Source organism: Anser brachyrhynchus (assembly GCF_964034855.1).
Source record: "Anser brachyrhynchus genome assembly, chromosome: Z".
Taxonomy (NCBI): domain Eukaryota; kingdom Metazoa; phylum Chordata; class Aves; order Anseriformes; family Anatidae; genus Anser; species Anser brachyrhynchus.
In genome coordinates this window covers 79,491,603-79,512,307 of record NC_137697.1, presented here as the reverse complement: position 1 = coordinate 79,512,307, position 20,705 = coordinate 79,491,603, and the positions used below count along the sequence as shown (strand labels likewise).

The 20,705-nt window shown below is 41.1% G+C and overlaps 1 protein-coding gene across 3 annotated transcripts in view; it reads right to left on the bottom strand.

The window, feature by feature from the left end:
* Positions 1 to 20,376, bottom strand: part of ZCCHC7 (zinc finger CCHC-type containing 7) — a 116,209-nt gene extending 95,833 nt beyond the window's left edge. The window contains exons 1-4 of one of the 3 annotated variants that reach the window (XM_080575229.1): positions 20,306 to 20,376; positions 19,621 to 19,660; positions 16,874 to 17,001; positions 13,200 to 13,910 (exon numbers count right to left, since the gene is read on the bottom strand). In XM_080575229.1, coding sequence (XP_080431355.1) covers positions 13,200 to 13,893 — 694 coding nt within the window. In that variant the 5' untranslated portion in view covers positions 13,894 to 13,910; positions 16,874 to 17,001; positions 19,621 to 19,660; positions 20,306 to 20,376. Of the gene's footprint in view, positions 1 to 13,199; positions 13,911 to 16,873; positions 17,002 to 19,620; positions 19,661 to 20,220 lie in introns of all 3 variants that reach the window. The other 2 variants (XM_080575230.1, XM_080575231.1) reach the window with 2 other exon arrangements.
* Between the last annotated feature and the right edge of the window lie 329 nt (positions 20,377 to 20,705).

Genomic DNA, 20,705 nt, shown 5'->3' with positions numbered 1-20,705 from the left:
CCCCAGTTTGATATAATTGTGTTTTACGTCATCAAGTACCTAAAATGTTTTCATGTGCTCTTTTAATTGAGTCCAGTGAAGAATGATTCTCAAACATGTATTTCCATACAAGAAGTATTTTTCAGCTTTTGCCCTGTAGAGATGGGTATGTGCCCTAATAAAATTATATCACTAATGTACAACATAAAGCTGTCATTTGTATTTAAAACTATATTACATTTTTAACATGGAGTCCAAGATAAATAACTAATCTGTAAACTTCTCAGTGAAGACCTCCAGGAAAGTGAGATTAAATGAAGCTTGCCAAAAACTTGTCTTTTTGCTATTTTACTACTTTCTGAAGTTGGTAGCTTGGTAGCGACCATTTGAAATGCAGGCAGTTTTCAAGGTGAAGAGTAAATACTTGGTTCAGAATTGTCTATCAGCAACGCTGCTTCTATCTTAGAAACTGGCAACAATAATACACACAGGACACAGCTCTAGAAACGTGTCCTTTGAGTCTTCCACAAATGTAATCAGTGAAAAAAATATTACAAGGAGAGAAAAAAAAATCATAATGAACCCCTCAGATGAGAAACTAATTGGTACAAAGTACACAATGGCTTACATTTAATCCTGTTAATAGTCACGCGGAAAGAGAAGCAAAAGACTTGCTTTTCAGCCATCTCTGGCCGAGTGGGCTAAAAGAACAGCATGAGTAACCCTGACATTGACCCCGGCCCTGCGAGTTTAACCAATTCCGTCCAGTACGGGGAGACCCCCGCGGCTGCCCCCTCAGGGGTGGGCTCGCCCCGTGTCGGACAGCCTCTGTGCATAGCAGGTGCGCTCCGCCGCCTTTGCCTATAAAACGACGCCCCAGCTGCAGCGCTGGCTGCCCAAAATTCGGGAAGCCGGCACCTCTGTGGCGCAGGCGAAGCTGCCTGGGCAGCTGCAGGTCCCAGGCGGGCCGGCAGGGAAGGCCGCTGGTGTGCGAAGGCGCAGGCCACAGGGCCGCGGCATGCCCAGCGCTGCAGCTCTGGCGGCGGCGAGGCCTGCACGCCCACAGCTGGCCACACTCGAGAGACATTTCTTCTGCTAACCACCGAGCCGGCTCTTCCCCATCTGCCCCTTCAGAGCTCACTCACCTTGCTTAAAACGTTCTGATGTTGTTTTTAAAAGCTGCGAGTCTAAGCCATAATGAAATCACTCAGTTTTTAGAGAAACTGCAGGTAAAAGTGTCCATTCCACCCACTGCTCTAGCCTACAAGGCTACTGCTCAAAACAAACAACAAAAAACCAAAACACATACGGATCCATTTGTGACACAAAGATATACCACAATCACTGGAATATTTTAAACTTTTTGCTAGAAATTCAAAATATTCCAAACTACTTTTTTTTTTTTTAAGAGTAGATTTAAAAAAGTGAGATACAAATGCACAAACAGATGCACTGCCACCTTAAAAATGAAAGCCAGCATGGACATACTTAACAAAACACAAAGAAAAAACTTTCTTCACTAGCAACTCACTAAAAGAAACAACCACAGAACAACTTGTGCAGGGAGATGTACAAAGTACACTACAAATGCCAGCTGAATTGTCCCTCTGCTGTGACTGTTGATACTCATATTCTAATCATGTGCTTCCTTAAATGTCTACTCTTCTTTGCTATTTTGAATTTCATGATAAAACAAAATTATTACCATTAAAAATCCATGAGAAAATCCCTCTGCAAGGCTGTACTTCTAGTAAAACTCCACTTAGTTTTAGTTCCAGAAGTATCAGCAGTGCAAATAAAATAAGGAAGAAATTTTATATGCCCCAAAAGTAAGAGTCTGGGAACAATTCTATTTTATGGTGGGCTATCACACTTGGAAGCCTACCACACAGAACTCAGTTATCTCCATAAAGACCGGAAATACTGCTTCCCATCTGAGAGTTATTTTAAAATACTAGTGAAATCTGTATTCAAAGTTACTGACTTATTTCACTTTGGTTTTCTACAGTTACACAGCAGATATTCCACATGAACACAATGAAAATGGAAAAGCTGAAGCTTAACATACAAATCGATAAATATGCACACAAACAAAGACGTATATATGTTTACATGTGGGTACGTTTTTACATATACTTATAGACATACTTTAGGCAATCCCAAATCTGAGTTACGCAGAACACAGCAGCAGAGCCACGTTTCATGAGAGTTGCTCTGAGCCCACCGCTGCAATGGGGGGGGAGGGGGAAATCCCCAGACCTTGGAAACACAAGTTTTAAATGTACAAGATACATGGTTATCAGTTTACTGGCTTACCTTCACAGCAGTATCTAGACTGGGAAGTAAGTGCAATGTTAAAGCAATTACTGTCACCACAGAGGCTGTAAAGCACCAAGTGCTTCACAGCCTCCTCTTTAAAACAGGAGAGAAAACTCTATAGTGTCTCACCATGCACAGTTTCAAAAAGAGACCGAAAAAAGCATCTGGCAGTCAGTCTTTCTCTCTCTCTCTTCCCCCACACCGTCCCCATCCGTTCCCCCCTCCTACCCCTGCTGCACCTCTCACTCTGCTGGTGCTGTGCGGGGTGGGTTTTTTGTGTGAGCACTTTTTTTTTTCTTTAAAGGAGTTGATGGAGAAATATTTCTAAACTATTCAGCATGCCAGACGAGGACTTTGTTGTTTCTCGTGTTTCAGGACTCCAAGTGAAGAAAAGCATGCCACAACAGCCCATGCAACAAGATCAACAACAAAGTGCAACTAAATCTGTCCACATCAAAGAATAGTTTTGTCTGTCACAAAGACATGACACATGTAATGAGGTTTTCTTAGTGTCTGCAAGTGTCTGCCATCATCTACACTTTTCAAAAGTAGTCGAAAGGATGAAAACCAACAAAGTACCAAACCTGATATTGTACAAGGACAGAAAAGTAATTCTCAGAATTAACGCCAAGCTGGTTACAAAACAATTTCAACAACCATTTGAAATGCATGTTTCATATTATTTTCTATAATGTGTGGTGATAGCTTTACTGTTCCTGTAACATAAGGCATACAACACCATACTTACTACAAGACCAGCTAAATAGACAATGCTTTTTTTTTTTTCTCACTTCTAACAAAGTCTTTACATCCCAATACATATTCAAGACACTTAGCACTGTTGCAAAAGTGCAAAAAGAGAGACATTAGGAAGGATATTAAACGAAAAACAAACATAAACACCACTATACAAAGTGAGAAATGAGAAAAGGCTCAGCCTTGCAGACTTGGAACATTCCCAGTGCTAAAAAAATTCATACACAAGGAAAAAGCTTAAAGTTAAATTCAGCAACTGCAAAAAGTTTGCGTATTAATCAGAAATTACACTATTAACTGGAAACTGAGTACGGAAGTGGAACAGTGGACTGTCCATACAAAACTTCTGAGACGCTCTCCATCTGCAATTTCTCTTCTCAACACAGCATTCGGAGGTGACAGGCAACCTCGCCTCTCCTACCTTCTCTAAAACAGACAGGGCTTCTGCTACTTCACTGGCACGTCAGAAGAGTAGACATTACTCAGTGTGGAGAGTTTCCTGGGAAACTCAGGATATTTTGAGCAAATCTGAGCATCAGGCAACTGGACAGGGTCTGGTCAAAAAAAAAATAAATCAAAAAAGCAGTTTCTGTATAGATTTGAGGAGTTACTTCGATTTACACCTGGAGATCAGAAACTGTTTTAGAACTGTGAGAGGGGAAACAAGAAGCCAATTAAGAAAGTGAAAGAAAGCTCAGGACTGCATTCACGGTAAAATACACCAGGTTGTCGGCTCACTGCTGATGAGTAACACAACATGTGCATCTGCATATAGCGAGTCCTGGTCTGTGGATGCACAATTCCTGCCTAGTAAATGTTGGAAGAGTGTCATTACATATGTAAGACAGTAAAAAAACATATAGTATTTGTAAGCATACTCCAAATATCAGTTATATACATTAACAGAGCATAAAGATAAGCATTACAGTCATCCCAGGATGAGTTAGCTTGTGCTACGATGACCCAAAAGTACAGAAATACAATATTCTAACAATTTACTTCCCATCTCCTCCAGATTAAAAAACAAAGGAACCACTGAATATAACTGTCACAAAATTAATGGTGATTATGATGGTATCAAAGTTCACATTTTCCTTGCTTTTTAGTAGAAACCTACAATATTACCTAGAACTCAGCAGGTATGCCTATCTTAACAACATGGTAGCTCAACACACTTGCAGTTTAGACCTTCACAGTGAATCTCATTCATATCAGAAAGACACACATTGAGTAAAGAAACCTCACGCTCTCCAGAAACATGCCAATTATTGTCAAAGGGCTCACAAAATTAAATCTTTGCCCCCTTATAAACTCCCGTGAACATCAATTTTGCCCACAGCTTTGGAGCCCAAACCTACTTTCACTACGTGTTTCTATAAACAGGAAGACACACAATAAACCATTAGCATTTAACCATTTTATTTCTTCTACCAATCTTTGGATTTTATCGTTTTAAAAAATCATTAATATAAACCTTTTTTTCCCCCCTGTGCTTATTCTATGCCCATATCTGCATGCTTTACATCCCACCACAGGCCAACTCAAACTTCACTTTTTCCCTTTGTAAATCCTTCAGTGCTATATCTTTGGTATATTGTTCATTACCTCTGAATTACTTGCATTTTTCAATTACTTAACAATTTTAAACTTCTCCTTTAAAAGGACTGAATCAATTCCCCAGCTGTCTTCAAAAGCTCAATTGCAATATGAGGGTTTTTCCCCACCTGTAAGAAATTCAAACAAATAGGGACAAGGAAGAAAGATCAAACTGATGACAGAAGGGGGAAAAAAACAAAACAAAACACCCTTATAACAATCAACAGAACAGAAAAAAAAAGAGAGAGAGGGAAAAAAATGTGAAAAAGTCACCCAGAATATATGACCATGTAAGCATGGGCACTCTTGCAGAAAACCTAGTCAGCAATCCAAAGCCATGGGAAATTTAAATTACAGCTAAGGTCCACAATAGGCAGAGAAATCTGTACAGATAAAAGGGCCTGCTAAAGTTGCAGGTATACTTAATCTAGATATTTACAGATTTACGAAGGAACATTATTAGTTTTATTATTTTTTTTTAAATAATCAAGAGATTCGAGTGTATCGACATTACATGGTAAAGAAGATTAAGTTTTTCTCTTTAATCAAAACATCCATATGCATGTGCTGTATCTTCCAAACTGTAGGTGGATTCCCACTGCTTATTACAGCTCCAGGGTGCATTCTGCTATAGTAACTCATGCACAAAGAACTCCTACCACATTTAAGTAATGTTAAGGTTCTAGCAAACAAAAGCAAGAAGAAAACCCCCCAAACTACATGAAAAGCCTCCGCATTCAGTGGGGCCCAGTTCTGAAGAAAGCAAGCTCATAAAGGATTTTAGTAATACTTGAGCACACAAACAAAAACTGAATTTGGTGACATCGATGTTAGTTTTAAATTCAGCCGGTGTGATCTAGCACAACTCTGTACACTTATCCTATTTAGTGAAAACAAGCACGCAGTCGCAAACTGTCACCGCACGCCTATAACTTCATATGGGAGGAAACACGAGACTTTATACACAGGCAGCGCTGCCACGGCAAAAGGCATCTTTGTAATACCACCAGCACAGCCACACGCAACCTCAGGAGGAAGACAACGGTCTTCCACGCTTTCCATCGGGTTCAGAAACCTGCCGAGGACCCGGCTGTCCTGGCAGGGACGCGGCACGCCGTGGCAGCCAGCAGATCCAGGTCCAGGTGGAGCCACGCTGCAAGGGGAGGGAAGCACGCTCGTGCTCGCACCCGGTGCGCCAACTGCTTCTCGCTGCTGAGAAAAATAAGACTCGCGATAGGCTGTTTTCGAATGAAAATTTCCCATTGAGACTCGGGGTGCTTTGTTTGCTGCCAGATGATCCCCTCCAACTGCCTAGGCTTTGGTGGCTGAAGTCTCTCCACTGAGAAGACCGTCTGCTTGAGGTGGCGTTCAAACCTCACTCAGGGCTGCAGTGAACCCGTAAAAATGGGAAGTGGAGCAGACGTTAACGTGGCCCACGGCTACTGAACTACAGCACCTAGCAAGCCTAGAACTCTCAAGAAAAGACCAAGTCAGCATGCAGTTTACAAAAGAAGCACATGTGATTACCAAGAAATAAACTCCTACTTCTTTTCTTCCTGCCGTTGGAATTTGTACACGAGCCACGCTAACGAGTCTTACTGCTGTTAAGACATGCAGCACAGAGTTCGGTATCATTAATGAAAATATTTTAATTGCTTAGCCAATTTTCACCAAAACATATTTTTTGATTTTGAAAGCAACTTTTGCTGACGTTTCACATACCTATTCCACAGCTCGGGCATCCAAAAATGCAGGAAACCATGGCTCTTAAAGAAGTTTTTATACAGCCTAACAATATTAAAATTTTTAAGAAGTTGGTCTTATATATATCAAGATTCTAGCACAAAACCATACTATATGTTGCAAAGGTCAAATGTTCAAAACTTGTTGCCAAAGGGAAATTAAAGAATATCATGATTTACCATACATTTTTGTCACTTCTGAAATAAGCTTACACTTTTTTTTTTTTTTTTACTGTTTAAAAATACACTAAGGGATTTGAGTAACAGCAGAGAGAAAAAAATACAGATGCGGTATGATTTTTTAATACTTTCTGTAGTACCATGCAGAGGTAAAAAAAAAAAAAAGAATAGTCACACATCTAGAAGAAAACACTTAAAACAGTGATAGCAAACAAAGGATATTTCTGTTTTGAGCATGGCTGATAAAGATAAAAGAATAAGCTAAATTAATCTGAGATTCCTATTTCCATTTTGACTTCATAAGCAGCAGTTGCTCAGTTGAAGCTGCTGAATGAAAAACTCCTCCTTACATTACTTTGTAGGGAAGGACTAAAATAAAAGTATTCCAAATTCTTTTTTGTTATTATTATTTAGATGTCCTTTTTTATGGTTTCATTCACTAAGTGTTCAGGCTCCATTAAAAAAAATAAAAATAATAATTTCATTTTTCACAGTTTCATTGACTAAATGAGAGATTTTATTACCATGGATAGAAATCAGTGCTTAGAAACATTTCCAGACCCAGTAAACATAACGGAAAGGGATGGAAAATGGAAAGATGAAAAAACTGCTTTGGAAACACTAGCTTGTACTTTATTTTATGACTTCCTTTTGTATAGGACAGTTTTACAAGACAGTAGGAGCAAAATTAGATATAAAATTCCACACCCCAAATAAAATAATATATTCCTTAGTTACTCTTTCCTTTTCGTAACTACTTTCAACAGAGAAGCTGAAAAAACTTGTATTTTACCACATGGTAGATGTCAATCTGTCAGAAAACACATATGTTGCTTCATATATTGACAGATCTGATAAACAGATTAAAACCATAACCTACAAACTTCAGCAGACTTTTGTACTTTCTGTTCTTAGTCTTCCGTCCTTCACTTCCCACCAAAGCTGAACTATATGAAGTAGAGCATTTATGTAGTCACAAAATAAAATACTGGAATAAACGCACAGGATGTTACCCGTAGCACAGAGCCCCTTTTTTTGTCCCAGTGCTGGCGTGCTCAAATTAAACGGGTACAATACAGGAATAAAGACTGGAGTCAGACACCCAGTCTGAGAGCAGCTGCTGGAGGAGAAGTACCACCGTGCGCCGGGTCCCCAGGCAGCATCTCTGCCATGCAGGGCACATGCGCATCAAACTGCCTCATATTGTGCCAGTGCCTCAAGATATTATTTTAAAACGGCCAAAGCCGCTAAGAAAGCTCCAGAGTTTCTAACAAAGTTTTCTATCTGCTGGCCAGTGACCACAAAGAGCATCCGACCACAATGCTCTGTATTAAGAAGTGATGTCCAGTGTTTGTTACTTGTAAGAGCAGCCTTCAGTGTCATGCAGTATTACTCTTTTTTGAAAGCCTATGGTGTTGTTAATAAAAAAAAAAAAAATCAGAGCAGAGAAGAAAACATTCCCTCTCTAGAAGCCCGTAACAGTATTTCTGTGCAGTTTTACAAACACTCTGGTTTCAAAAACAACCATGTGAACTACACTCCACAACCTCGCATAGCACAGAGTGCTAAAGAGTTAGCCCCTCCTCTCCGAGAAAGGTACTGTAAAGGGTGGGTGAAGGACGAAACACGAAGAAGTTAACTTGTTTTCTGTACCCCTTAGTGGCCAGACGTTTGTGCTGTAGTTTTTTCCAAATGCCGTAAGGGGGAGGAAAAAGAAAATAAAAAGAAAAAGCAGAGATTAGGACTGCAGCTATACATGGAAGAAGAAATATGGTTTTTAAAAAAAAACAGCTTTTAATGAAGGAACGGATGAAAGACTTCCAGCTACAGGAATTAACATTCTTATAATATATGCTCTTAGTGCAAAATGCAGAAAAGAACTAGGAGGGGAGAACCCTCCTTCAAAGACCTGGAAACTTTCCTAAACTAAAAATTAATTCCATGCATTTGGTATAATTTGTACACTTTCCTGTGGACTCCAGGACGATCAAAGTCAAGACCTAAATTTGCTGTACTACCATTTTTAAAGTGCACAATTAAGAAGGGAGGGTCCTTTTTGCAAAGCAAACAGCAGCAGCAGTGTGTACTTTTCTCAATGTTATACAAGGAAATATACAGAGATGACCGGGTGGGGGCAAGCAATAAGTCAGGAGTGAAGTTGCTGTCTTTGAAGTTGGCCTGGTGTGTGTCATTGGAGTGTTCCCTTCACTTCCAAACTGCATGTAATCTCAACTCAGAAAAATACAGTCAGAGTAAGACAGGCACAAATCACTACAGACACACTAAGTACCTTGCTCCTGCTCCCTGGTATTTCTCCATATTAAAAAAAAAAAAAAAAAAAAGCTAGCACCCATCTTCATATCCTAAATAATACAGGGTTGGCAATGAGATACATTTGCTGAGAAAAGAGCAGATGCATGACAAAAAGTTGCATTTCACAGAAATATGGGGACAAATACTGTTCTGATTACCACGGTACTAGATGAGCAAAAATAAACTTGTGAAAAGCATATAAAACCTTTCAAAAAGGAAAAAGGGCAGAAAGGGGAGAAAAAGTTTTCATCTGATTTTAACACCGCTGTTTGTGGACCAGCCAGAACTTTCAAAATATTAAATGAAGACAAAAAAGGTCAGCTGAATCTCAAGTTACAATCAAGGAACCGGAGCTCACTTTGCTGAAGCAAAAGACCATCTCTTTCTGCTACAGCAGAAGGTGACTGGAGCTACAATGCTACACAGGGAGAAGACTTCTCTGTTGGAGGAATTGAGAAACCATGTTAGTTGTTTATAAAGAATTTTAAATATAACAAGGCTGTTAGACTAGAGCAAGACAGGAAAGTAAGAAGTAGGGAGATAAAGAGAACATGCAGATAGGCTTAACTCCTCTCCTCCAGCAGTTACCTCTGACCGCAGTGGACCCTCAGCACCTCTGTTGCAGGTTCTCAGACAGGAAAACAAACTGACACCAGTGGCCACTCTCATAGTCTGAGAATTGTTCACATTTCAGTCCCTTTTTTAATATGAAGCAAACTGGACACTACCTATACCACAACGCTACCATGGGAGATCTATCCCATTCACATGGCCATACGCATTTTCTGCAGAGAAGGTAAAAGGCAAGGTTTCAGTAGTCACTACATTCCACAACCCATCTGTATGGATACAACAGTTCTCAAGATAGTGATTTACATACTGTGTAGTCACCTGAATATTTGGTCTTGTTCTTCAAAAACTCTGAAAACAGAACTGTGAATACATCTCAAAATAATTCAAATGAATTATCAGAGAATATCTTTGAGAGAATAATTTGCGAATAAATTTTTTAAAATTACTTTCTTTCTTTGGTTTTAAGTTTTTTATGTTTAAGTTTCAGCAAAGAAATCCTTTACAGCCTGTAAAATTTGAGAGATGATGCTGTGTAAAGTTTGATAACCACATTACCATTACTTTACATTAAGATTTATAGCTCTTGTTCCCTAAAGCTATTTTGATGCTGTTGCAGCTTTTCATTAAGTATACAAATACATACAACACAGATATTTCGAACCTGTCTTTACATCCCCGTCACTGTGTATGTTGGAAACAGAACAGCTGAATGAAACTTTTCCGCACTGGAGCTACTTGAATAGCATTCACTGAAATTTCAGACACAGCTGAGAAACTTGGGACGAGGCTGGAGTTCAGCTCCACAGTATCTTTCACACCTCAGACCGTGTACTTATGTCAGGGCTCAGCACCAGAGCCACTCTGTTCTGGGCACTTCACACAGGTTTAAACATGCCAGCATTAACTTGGTCAAAATCAGAAGCAACGTGCAAACATTAAGGCTTTCTGCAAAGTAAAACATATGTAGAAAGTATAAAGTTTAAATGGAAACAAAGATGTGTGTATAAAACCAGACCTTGTTACCAAGCCGCCCTCTGTGGCTGATAAAAGTTCTGCATGTCTCAGACCTCCAAGCATGAGGTTACTGTTGGTAACGCCATCACTGATGTGAGGCAAGATGCAAGAAGGGGTTGTGAAGAAGTTCTGAGGCTGCTTTGAGAATAAAAATCAGAGTATGTGAAGAACAGTAATATTTATAAGCTACTTGTGTGACTATGATTTCCAATCCAAGCACCTCAAAAAATATTTACATCTCCTAAATTAAATGAAACAATTCTAATTCTGAAGATTATGACAAGTTTAAATAGCACACGATAATTCTCCTTCCATTATCTGCTTTGAGTTTGGATTGCTTATTGTCAAAACTAAGAACATGAACATGAAACATATTACTACATTTGTTATAAAAGCATGCCATAACTTAGCAAAACTGTCTCCTGATATTAACCTTGCATATTGACCTTCAAAAGCCTCGCTCAAGTTAGCACTGGTACACCTTTATTAGAACAGCACAAAGAATGAAACCACAAATGCTCACGTTATACATAGCAAGCATACTCATTCTAATAAACTAATTGCACAACGTTTCCAAAATTTATATATACGATTATAAAATATGCTTAAAGTCTCAAACACTGTTTAAACATTTTTCTGTCTTCTTTTTCTTTGGGTAATCTTCAGTGATTTTGGTATGCGAAGCAAGGAAATACACAGGCTAAACTGAGTAAAAGAAGCCTGACTCCAAGTCATTTGCCTGCCTAGTAGTAATGAGAAAAATATAAGCTAACCAGAAAATGCAGTAACTATGCTATATACAAACTGCATTTCTATTAAAGCAGTCAACAAATGGCCCCAGACATTTGATCCCCAACAGGTAATTTAAAAAAAACACAAATGTAAACCAATTAGCTTTAGTTTTGAGCAATACAAAAATATAAAAAGAAATATATAAATGAAATATAGCAACTTTGAGACAATTCTTAGTAAATGCATATTAGAATCATTCAAAAAGACTTTTAGGGAGAAAAAGTTACATGCATTATAAATGTAATGTGGCTGTCTGGGGTTCTGGCATGGTAACTATGTTCTGCCACTCTTCTGGCACTGCACTGGGAACATGGAAGGCATTTCTTAAGTCTCCGAAGCTCATTAATCAACCATCCGAGATTGAGTACGCACTACGGTCTATTTAGCAGCAGACTAGGATAACTATGCAAAACCATACACGAGAAAAACTCTAAGAGAAAAGTTATTAAATGTTTACAGGCAAGAAACACATTTTAGCAGAAAAGAAGGAATAATTTCTCCATTTCCCTTCTCAAACAGGTTAGTACCGGCATATGATCAACACCATTATTTACAGAGCCATTCTGACAAAAAACTTTACTAGTATCAACCTACTGACTAGCACAACAGAACATTTAATTTCTCCTCATTTACACGTTTCAAATAAAATTCTGATACACATTTATATATATATATGTATATATATATATACATATAAAAACATGAAAGAAAATCTAGCTCAGGTCCCCACTGCTGCAGCTTATCTGGTTAGTCTTACTGCTGAATAAGCATTTCTTCAGATAGTGTTTTTGACTGTCAGGGGATGCTATTTCTGGAAAGCATCTTTGTGCTTCAGAAAGCTGGTGGGCAAGAAAAAAGCACAGATGATTGTCGAACAAGAATTTTTACTTGCTGATGCAACGAAGGGTATCTATTTCTTGGAAAAATTGAAATATACTAACGATGTTCTAAGAACCACACAAGTGACTATCACAAACATGCATCTCAAATTTGTTGTATTAGCCACTGCATTTACTCATTTTCTATAGTAACTTAGAAAAATATTTTACAAAATACCAAAATGTTAGATGTTAATCTTAGTGACTGTGAATCTCTCTAAATTATCCAACGCAGAATCCACATAAGAAGTTGCGGTAAATTTTAGAGAAACAGCCCAAATTGCCCTGGACTCTCAAAGGACTGGTTACATGATCTGCTTGCTTCTTGGGAAGGAAGAATCAGTTTAGGTCTTCCCTTTCATTCCTTCCCACCTCCTGTTACAGTTTATCCCCTTCTTCAGTTGCAATTTCTTCAGTCTAGCAGCATACAGCATATACTTGAAAAGCATTTGTTTGCCCACAACTGAGGGGCAATGAGGCAAGGCAGACAGGAATCAGATGGACAGAAATCTCATCAGACAAAAAGAGGAATAACTCTGCTTTCTGGGTTGTAAGCAATACTTATTTTCCTGCCCTGGAGTATTTTTCTTCAAACTTCTTGTTGTTACGCAATTTTACGTCTTTTTGTGTTTTTCTTTTGTTTTAGAATAAACCGTTTACTTACTTCGTTTACAATAAACCATTTTATTTCCTTTTTATCTCACACCACACACAAACTTTCTACACTGTTAGAACTACAAAACATACAGTAACATTTGAAAGTTCACAACAAGGATCACTGATATTGCTTCTAAATTTCTACCAAAAAAATGCTGTTTTCACAGCACCTTACAAAGTACACTTACACATATAACGCTACTGAAATAATGATGGTATCAGCGCCTACTTCCTTCATCATGGTTGTTTTCCATCATTGCACACTCCAGTTTGATTTCTGTTTATCTTTCTTTAAAAAGATTAGAACATTTTGCAACACCTTTTTTAAAAGATCAGTATCACTGCAGACAAATCCCTTCGCATACAGAACATTAAACAAGTGATTAAAAAAAGTACTAACCTTCGTTGACTGGAGTTCCACAGCCTTCAAGGTTCAAAATTATATCTTCATCTTTGTCATCTGCACTGCATCCCAAAAGCATCCAACTCTCGACATCATCACTTTCAGATATCATGCTCTCCTCCTCCTCGTTTGAGCTATCATCTATTACCATCACCTCTTGGACGGCATGAGTTCCAACAGAACTAACTGAGGTAAGCTTTCCCCTGGCACTTTTCCTTTGCCTTGGAATTTCTGTGTCTGATCCAGCAGGATACAGGATATCACATTCAGCATCTGTGGCATGATTTGGTATGGAAGATCCTAGATGGGTGTGTACTTTACCTTGAGCTAGAGAGCTTGTTGACTTCTTTGCCTTGCTTTTGTAAACGCTCTCTTCATCTGGTGTATCAGACAAGACAATGACCTCAGAGCCATCGGAAACCTGGATATCATAGCTGGGCAATTCAATGACGTTCTTGTCTTCATGCAGCGTCTCGGTTAGAGCTGAACTCTGACCTTTGACCCCTGCAACATCAGCTTCTTCAGTCACATCCACTGTGCTGATTTCACCAAGATTTTGGGAATAGTGGATCTGGCTGTAGAGATGAAATTCCACCTCACTATCAACACTCTGCTCACTGGATGACTCCTCATGATAAAGATCATCTTCATACACTTCACTGTCATCTGTGTCTTCATATCCATAAAACATTCTGGAAAACGAATAGTCTGCATCCACAAAAAACATGAAAGGTTATATTAGTATGCTTATGAATGTATATCCCAAAATAAGTTTCAAATGACAACTTTGGTCTTTCTGAAATTGCTGGAGTCAGTCATACTGCTCTGCAATACGGAAGACTGAGCAGACTTAACAGCTACAAGAATCAATGCTAAAAACAATTAACAGCAGAAGCTACTTAAGGGTGCATTTTGTTTAACCTTACCAAATACATTAACCTCAACCACTTTGGCTTCTGAAAGCTGTGGAAACTCTCAGGCACCAAAGCTCCTCTCTATCCTTGGTTCAAAAACAAGGTTCCTGTGTGGATCGGGAGACAAATGGGTGTAAGTCTTGATTGTCCCACCAACCAGTATTAATGCCGCATACTTTGCAAACCGTATTACTAAATAATGTGTTATATATGCATACTCCCTGAAAGAACAGGGAAGCAACGCTCAGTGGTATTTCAAAGAAGTAACTTGAAACGTATCTACCTCTGGGCTGCAAGGTCACCTGACCTGGCACTTCATTATTTAACCCTAGGACAAGAATTATTAGTGTGACGGTACAGAAGCACACAGATATATTCTGAACAAGCTCAAGTCTGAAGGTAGCGAAAAAAAAAAAAAGAGGTATAATAAAGGTGAGTATATAAATCTGCAGTCATCAAACTAACAAGTCACATGGTCCTATCAGGACTTACAAGCTGAGTTATGATGCCACAAAGATGCAGCTACAATGCACTTAGACATGAGGAAGGCACACCTGCAAACAGTACCTGCCCAGCTCAACAGCAGCCACATCTCTATACCCCTCCCAGCTGTGCAACAGTTATCTTCAACTTTTATTGGCCTCTCTGGTGGATCGAGGATTAAGGCCCAATCTCCCCTTTCTTGGTAACCACTTGTTAAAAAAATAAGCTGTAATAAGAATAAATAGAGCTGAACGATGGACAACGCGCACCCTCAGCAAGTTTTCAGATGATGCAAAACCGTGAGGAGTGGTTGATGCAGCAGATGGTTGTGCTGTCAGTCAGGGCTACCTCAGTGTGCAGGAGAAATGGGCAGAAAGTTCAACAAAGGTAAATATAAAGTCAGGCACCTGGGAAGGATAAAGTCTTGGGGCCAACTGCAGAAACAAGACGGCAGAAAAGGACTAGAGAGTGGAATAAGTTGACCATGAGTCAAAAAACTTTTGTGACAAACAGCATGCTGGGCTCTTGAAGAATGTCAACAGCAAGTGGAGGGAGGTGATTTTTGGGTGGTCTTGTGTAGAGACGGGGGCTGGACTCAATGATCCTTGTGGCTCCCTTCCAATTTGAGATATTCAATGATGCTGTGACCCTTCCACTCTACTCAGCACTCACAAGACCACATCTGGAGTCCCATGTACAGCTCTGGGCTCTCCCCTAACAGAAAAATAAGGACATGTTGCAGTGAGCGTAGCAACTAAGATGATTAAGGGACAGAAGAATCTGTCACACAAGGAGAGGCTGTTAGAGCTGGGACTGTTCACGCTGCAGAATGGAAGGCTCAGAGGGTCTTATTAATGTACATAAGGACCTGATGGAAGACTAAAGAAGACCAACCCAGATTCTTCCAAGTAGTGTCCAACAACATGATAAGAGACAATGGGCACAATTTAAAATACAGGAGATTCCACTGAAACATATGATAAAACTTTTTAACTGTTGCCCACAAAGGCTGTGGAGTCTCCACTCTTGACTAAATTCAAAACCCATCTGGACATTGCCCTGAACAAACTGCTCTAGGTTATGCAGCTTTGAGTCAAGGCAGTTGGACTAGATAATCTCAAGAAGTTCCTTCCCACTTCATCTATTCTTTGATCCTAACCAAACTGCGAGTATTTATAAATAAAGAGTTCACTACATACTGATGAGCCAGGCCTAACATTTGAAGGTATTCTGAAGTTACTTTGTCTAACTCAAGGGCTTCATAATTTCATTTACATGCCCACATCACACATTAAGAAGAAACAAAATACTTTCTCTGGAAAGTCTATCTTTCTGTGTTATATATAGTCCTACGGAAGCCAACCAGCTTTTGTAGGCAAGAAAAACTGCCAGACAGAGATCAATTTTATGGTTGTTGAAGTGGAATGTTATTGTTTAAGTTTTCTGTATGCTTATTGTCTGTACGTGTACAGACATAAAAGTATAAAAACTTAGATTTGCTAGTCCCAGACTTAAGTAATTTGCATGATGACTTTATTCAAAGAACCTAAAGGCTCTTATTATTGCAGCTTTCAGTGAACATGTCACAGGAGTCCCTCTCTGATAGATTTGTATTCATCTATATTTTTGTTACATTGGAAGTCAAAGTGAAGAGGAACACATTTTTTTCCACAAACATAAAGAAGACATGGCTGCAAAAGCAGGAAAATACAATTCTTATGGAAAACCCATGTGTTCTCCCCTCTTCTGCTTGGACTTAAGTAGTTCAGCATACATTTTTCAATCTCACTTGCACAGCTAAGGAAGTCACTTTGGTAATCGCTTGCTGAGATCACATCCAAACAGCATCAGAACCCTTCCCTCTCATTGTTATGTGGGATCACCCTTTCAAATAGGGCTAGACCTGCTCCAGTCCATAGGACAAGAACAAAAGAAGATCCAGCTCTAATCAAGCAAAGTTACAACAGTAATTAGCAGTTACAGGAAGTGAGAAAAAAGACTTTCAGTAATGCAGGAAATCAAAGAATCCCCATGAAACACACTGCAATTTCAGTGATACTCAAAAAGACAACTTAATCCAAACACTTTTTGCTTCTACTCCTGTCACCTGCTGGATAAAGTTACACAAGGTAAGTACCCACATGGCATAGCTGAAAGTACACATCTGGACAAGACTTTTGGATCTGAAATGTCGAGGAACACCCATGTATCTGACTTACAAACACTTCATAATGAAGACAAGAGTAAGAAGAGGCAGCACTGCACTACACTTACTGTGATCTATCCTCTCTAGACTACAGAAATTTGGACCAGTTGATGGCTCCTCTTCCTCTCAGGTCCATGCAGGAATTGGAACAATGAAGGGATCTTTGTCTTGCTCACTCAGCATGTGCATCAGGCCACTGAGAAATGAGAAACGTCAAATATCAGCATCAGAAAATGGTGTGAAGATACCTATTTCTACCTTTTACTGTTGTAGGATTCTGACAACAGCCGTGCCCTACCACTTCACCACAGCATGAGAAATATCTCTCAAGCATAATCAAAGCAGACAAAAACACTGCCTCCAGGAAACAGAAAAGGAGCTCAACAGAAAGTTTTGATGTTTATCAGATTGTCAAAATAAAGCACTCTTTTACCTACAATGGACAATAGTCTAAACATTTTTGCTGTCAGCTAGACTATAACAAAGACATCCCTCACGTCTGAATGTTAAAAAAGTAGATTAATCCACATAAATTAATCCCACACGGAGTAGCTAATGTTATAGTTAATACAAACTGCGGAGAGCAAAACACACTAACACATTGTTCTTTCAAACTGGACTGCCCTAATTTTTAAAAACAAAGCAAACAAACAAAAAAACAACTTCCAGCCCTGTGCCACAGGAGAACCCCGCCCCTTCATCAACAAAAATCATACTGCTACCTGAACACACTGCAGAGCTTTCCTCAGAGGTGTCTGACCGCCCCTGTGGTAGGCCTTAAGTCAGAACTTCAAGTAAAGGGCTACCAATGTAAAAACCAAAAACAAACAAAAACCAAAGCCCAAACACAAGAAAACCACAGATATCTGAATTTCTTTTAACCATCCCTGAACAAAACTCTGTATGGCTGTACCTGGAAATACCTGGGGGGCAGGGGGCATTTTCCTGAAACATTTGCAAAGACTGCTCGCCAGCACTTTTTGTTTAGCTCATTGAAATAAACAAACAAACAAACAAACAAGAATCCTCACTTTGTAAAGTAACAAAAGTTGGCAGCTGTACAGCCACGGTCAGAAAGGAAATGCTGATGGTGACTTGCAGGCAGGGAGAAGGAGCACAAACAAGTTAATCAGAAGCCCCAAAGCAACTTTAAAGTTGCATGCAGGAAACTACTTCCTCAGCCAAAATTTCAAAGCGGTTTGGAACATTGAGCCGTTAACATGAGCACAGAAGGTGCTTTGATTGTGTGCCAGCAAGATGCCCACGCCAGGCTTTCCCATGCCACTGATGCTTCACCTGCCTTGTGTCTCCCTAGCATCTCCTCTCATCTACTTAACTTAATTCCTTTCGCTACTCTTACTTCAACTCCAGCAAACTTTCGCAGCTCACACAGTAACTTTCTTCTCTTTTCCTCTTGCCATTTCAAATACACATTCTGCTTAACTTCAAATATCAAGACTTTTTAGAAACAAGCAAATAACTAAAATCACTAAAAGAGGAATATGTCATCCTTTGGTGTTGCAAAAACAGCTTTTCAGACAAGCGCACTACCTCCATCAAACACCATCAGTGAATTCCAGTATTTCCTTATTTTACTTGCTCTCTGCTTAATCTTTGCAGCACTATCAAATCTAACATTTCTATGACAAAGGCCGTGTTGAAAATACAGCAACAAATGTAGTATTTCCTCACCTAGAGAGCAAAGATACGGCATATGTCTATAATCAGCCTCCCTGTTACAGACAGGAATGATGATAAAAACGGAAAAGAAAATCTTTCAAGGAAATTACCAAAAACATCCTAAAATCACATGTATCTACCACAATAGAAGTTCGGACATCAGAATGGTAGCAGACATCACCAGTCTTTATAGTTTCACATAGAATGGACCTTTGTTTTCCATTTTCTATTTAGCCGTATTTCTGATATGTAAACTGAGTAGTACTTTAGACTGTTAAGATATAGCACATGTACAACTGACATGAAATCGGTAAAGAACTTAAATGCTCAGGTACAGTTAAATGAAATCTTTCATTTCAATGGCTATAAGTGGTATAAGAGTAGCACACCTCTTCTTCATTTGATGTAAGTCATCAAAATTATTAGCAACAGCAAAATGGAAATCACATCTTTGTTCCTCTTGCTACCCTACAAAGTTATGCGATTGTCAAATCTAAACTTAAAAAATAACAATCTAACAACACACGGTTATCATCAGAGCACAACATCAGGAGACTTTTTTTCCTTCACCTGTACTGTGTTTCTGTACCGAACAGTGTGCAGTTCTTGTCTGGGCGTAACGGAATAACCAAGGTGCACTCAAAGCAGGTGAGAAACGGTTTTGTTTTGTCACCTGAAGTGACACGTGCAGCCTTTGGACACCCAGAGAAGCTCCCTGCGAGGACACGCTCAATGTAGAGCGAGAACGTAGTCACAGCAAAATGTTTCAAAGCAGCTGTATCCACCTAAATTCTGTGGCAGCCACCTACAATTTTCTTAACGTAAACCCTGAGAAGGGCTGAGAGTACCTGTCGCCTGAGCTGCAAATAGGCAATGGAAAGGCAGAGAGCATCAAAAAGCTGATCTAATACCTACACCGGCTATTGGTTATTTTTAGGCAAACTTTGTCAGTAGTTTCTTGTGAGGGTAACTGGCATCGCTCAGTGCTGAGATAAAAAAAAATGCATTCTCGTGATGTCGACTTGTGCTTGACAATATGTTTCCTTACTGTCACTTGTTTAAATACAGCACAAATAATTCCAGAAGGGAGACCAGGAGGCTTGGGAGAACGAGTTATTCTAGTGACAAGCTATACCTTCAGGAGATCACAGGAGTGCGTCTTCCACATCCCAAACCTGGAAAATTACAAAACGCTCAAAGTTTACACCAAGCCTTCCGGGGGAGGTTTACCCTCCGGCCGTTTCCCGAGCCGTGTCTCAGGGTGACGGCACCGACACCCTCACGTTAACCCCCTGCTTCCCCTCGGCCCAGGGGCGGACGCACGCGGCCTGGCAGCGCTGACACGGCCGCGCCGCACCGGGCCGGGCCGCGGGGGGAGGGCTCACACCGGCGCACGGCCGCGGGCGAGCGGCGCGGACCGGGAGGCGCGGAGGTGCCGGCCCGCCCCCCAACCCCCCCCCCCCCGAGGCACGCCGCGGGCACGGCAGCCCCTCACGGCCCCGGCGCCACCGGTCCCCGGCTGCCGCCGGGCCAGGGCCGAACGGGGACACGGCGGGGGCGGCGGGCACGGCCGCGCGGCACGGCGGCTCCGAAGGCAGGGCGCGGGCACCGCCCGGGGCAGCGCTCGGCCCCCCTGCGCCCCGCGGGACACCGGCACGGGGCGGCACGGGACAGGCGGCCCGAGTCCGGCGGGGGGCACGGGCACCGGCAGGGCACGGCACGGCTCCGCCCGCACCTCGCCGCGCAGGGCCCGGGCGGGGCCCGCCGGGGGCGTGGGGCCGGGGGTGCCGGGGAGCGGCCGGGGCCGCTCGGGTACTCACTGCCGGCCGCACCGGGACGCGACGAGCCGGAAGTGGAGGCGCCGCGCCCCGCCCGCCGGCCGCGTGCTTCCGGCCCCGCCCCGCGCCCCGAGGCCCCGCCCCTCGCCGTGCCGCCGCCGAGAGGCAGGCGCTGGGCCTCGCGTGTGGGGCTGGCGGGCGGCGCCCCGCCGGGAGCGGCCTTCCCAGGGGTGCGGGCCGAAGGGCTCCCCACGCGGCTTACTGAAGAGCCGTAAGAATGCCTGTTAATAAAATCTAAGGCACTGGCACCTTGACGTGTGACCCAAAAGTTGCCCCTGTTGTTAACGTGCATCTCAGAAACAACTGTCCCTCACAGAAACTCTCACTGATGCCCGGGTGCCCATCCGGAATCTGCTAGAAACTTCAATATACTTTATTATTG